The sequence below is a fragment of the Saprolegnia diclina genome (assembly GCF_000281045.1).
Source record: "Saprolegnia diclina VS20 unplaced genomic scaffold supercont1.94, whole genome shotgun sequence".
NCBI classification, from domain to species: domain Eukaryota; phylum Oomycota; class Saprolegniomycetes; order Saprolegniales; family Saprolegniaceae; genus Saprolegnia; species Saprolegnia diclina.
In genome coordinates, this window is record NW_008246161.1 from 80,853 (window position 1) to 83,674 (window position 2,822).

The window sequence follows — 2,822 nt, forward strand, 5'->3', positions numbered from 1 at the left end:
ACGAAAATTCTCGGAATATTCCTTAGCCTTTGGACATACAGTGGATCAAAATGCCGCGCACGCTCGCGGGCGAAGAAGGCCACGTCCAAGTCCAAGAGCTTTTGCGCAAGCACCCAGAAACGATCCAGGTACGTTGTACAAAGTCGATATGATGCTTGATACACTTGATGCGTAGCTTGTCAAGGCTCTGCGCGAAAAGCGCATTCGGGACGCCAGCACGCTCCTCGAGCAAGAGAAGATCAACGTCAACCATTATGAGCCGGTGCATATGCTTCGAAGGGCTGCGCTTTTGTAAAAGTCATTTTTTGTAGGATGGAACGACGTTGCTGCATCTCGTACTAGCGACGCAGGATCTCAAACTGCTTGCAACCATGCTTGAAAACCCCAACCTTGCGATCGACGCCACCGACTCGGTACACGAAATACTTCCATTCGATCCCTTTTGACGAAGCGAATTAGAGTGGGAGGACAGCGCTTGCCATCGCACTTGCTACAGGCAACTTCGAGGCAACCTACGCGCTCCTTCAGTCAAACGCGCGGCTTGACGCTGTGGACACGGTGCACTTTTTCAATTCTCTTCTGCGATTTCCAACGACATCATAGGCCATCGTGACAGCTATCTTGCGCCACGCAGCGTCGACCAACGACACAGAGATGGTGGCAGCGCTACTAAAGCACGGCGTGCGCCCTGCGGCAACCAACGAGGTACACTCTGCGTCTCGTCGTCGGATGCTCACCTCTGTGCTGTAGAAAGGCGAGACGGCGCTGCACTTTGCGGCTGCGAACGGCCACACTGCGATCGTTCAAACGCTGCTCGAGAACGACAAGTCTCTGCTTGGTCGTTGCGACCAGGTACACTGAAACACACACGACGCAGCCATACATTTCATGCGATACAGAAGGACGTCGCCGTGAAGGGCCACAGCTGCATCAACGCCACCAACCAAGTACGTTTCTACACACTTTGCCTATCATCATATATGCAAGCAACCTTCATGTTTGGTGTAGGCCGGCGAATCCCCCCTTTTTGTTGCTACTGCCAATGGCCACATCGACGTTGTCAAGGCACTCGTACAAGCTAAGGCCAAGACCCACCATCTTTCCAATGTACTCTGAATGGCCTCTTTGGATCTCAAAATGAGCTACCATGACTGTAGGATGGCTCGACGCTGCTGCACGCTGCTGCCATCGGTGGCAACCCACGCGTTCTTGAGTACATCCTCCCACTCTGCTGCGACTTGGAGGCATGCGACGAGGTATGACACATTGCCAATCGTACAACGTGTAGTCACATCGTTCGTAATAGATGAAGCGCACGCCGCTGTACGTGGCGGCCGAGAAGGGTCATACCAGCGCCGTCAACACCCTTTTCGACAGCGGTGCCAGCGTCTTCGCCATCAAAAAGGTTGAACCTGACTACATGGTCCGAGTACTCTCTTCATACACTCTGGACTAGGGCGACAAGACAACCGTTTTTATGGTGGCCAGCAACCACGGGCCGGTCGTCAAGGCGCTTCTCAAGAAGCTTCTGCCGATGCCGACGACAAGCGGCATGTCGTACAAGGCCTTGACGCTGCATAGAGCGAACCTCGTGGCGGCCAAGGCGCACCTTGCCCTGCGCAACACAGTAAACTAGGATCCAGTCTCCTCGCTTACCTTCAGGAATGCAATGATGTAGAAGCTGCAGACAGCCGTGGACGTAGCCTCGGGCGCCGTCCGCGATCAATTGCTCGCCGCAAACACGTTCGTCGAGGCCGAGCTCCATCGTCTTGAGCAAGCGACCCAGAGAGAGGTAGTGATATCGAATTTGCAACGCAATGTGTCATGTGGCGCAGGAAGCCGCTTTGGCCGCTGCAATCACGGCGCGCGACTGGACGACCACTTTGGCGCTTTTGGGTGAAGGCGTCTCGGCCATGGCGAGCCAAGATCAAGTATACCTCCTTAACTAAACCAGCATATCTCATGTACGATGTAGGAAGCGCTCGTCGCCGCCGTCACGGACACAGGCAACCGAGAGCTCCTGCGCGCGCTGCTCTCGATGGCGGTCGACGCCAACCAGCTGGAATCGGTCGACTGCCTTCTCCTACGTGGTTGCTGACTGTTCATTTGTCATGTAGGTGCTTCAGCAAGCACTCGCTGGCGCAGTTGCCAACAACAAGGTGCTTCTCGTGATGGACGTTCTGCACACGTTTGCAAACACAGTGCATGTGACGACGACGGTGCTCTATTCTGGATTTGCTCTCTGTTGCTATCGTTTAATCGTAGAGTGGTCCGTCGCCACTGCACATTGCTGCAAACACCGGGTCGGTGGTGCTGCTCAGCATGCTTCTGGCCTGCCCTACCCTGAATATCGACGCTGTCAACGAGGTCCGGTCTTTTACTACAGTAGTGTCCACTATACTCGGTATATGTTCATAGGAAGGCTACACGGCGCTTGCATTGGCCGTGCAAACCAACCAAGTCGACGCTGCATTGGTGCTCCGTAGCGTCGGCGCGAATGTCTCGATTTTGCTACCGGTCTTTTAGTGTAATATGGTGAATCGCTCTGACGTTACACTGTAGGATGGCTCCTCGGTGCTCCACGTTGCTGCCAAGCTCTTTAACGACGCCGACTTGACGCTGCTGCACGGAATTACAGGACGGAACACAGTGCAATAGCCAAACCTTTGACAAAACGGCACAAAATGACAAATTTGAGTGCAATGGTGTGACGAATTGCATGTGTCGAATCACATAAGCTCGGGTGTCGTGGGTGGCATGGTGTACTGGCGTTGGAAGAGCTGTGGCAGCACTGTGTAGTCGCCACAGACCTTTACAGTGTT

General features: G+C 54.1%; 1 protein-coding gene across 1 annotated transcript; it reads left to right on the forward strand.

The window, feature by feature from the left end:
* Positions 1-50: 50 nt before the first annotated feature.
* On the forward strand, positions 51-2,704 carry SDRG_15502 (hypothetical protein; the record flags this gene model as incomplete). The annotated part of the gene is made up of 17 exons (XM_008621677.1): positions 51-128; positions 176-262; positions 312-413; positions 460-558; positions 604-705; positions 751-852; positions 900-947; positions 1,009-1,107; positions 1,158-1,256; positions 1,307-1,405; positions 1,457-1,627; positions 1,679-1,792; positions 1,836-1,931; positions 1,976-2,068; positions 2,118-2,219; positions 2,266-2,367; positions 2,419-2,704. The coding sequence occupies 17 exons, from the start codon at positions 51-53 to the stop codon at positions 2,524-2,526; spliced, it is 1,701 nt and encodes a 566-aa protein (XP_008619899.1). The 3' UTR covers positions 2,527-2,704.
* Positions 2,705-2,822: the final 118 nt, after the last annotated feature.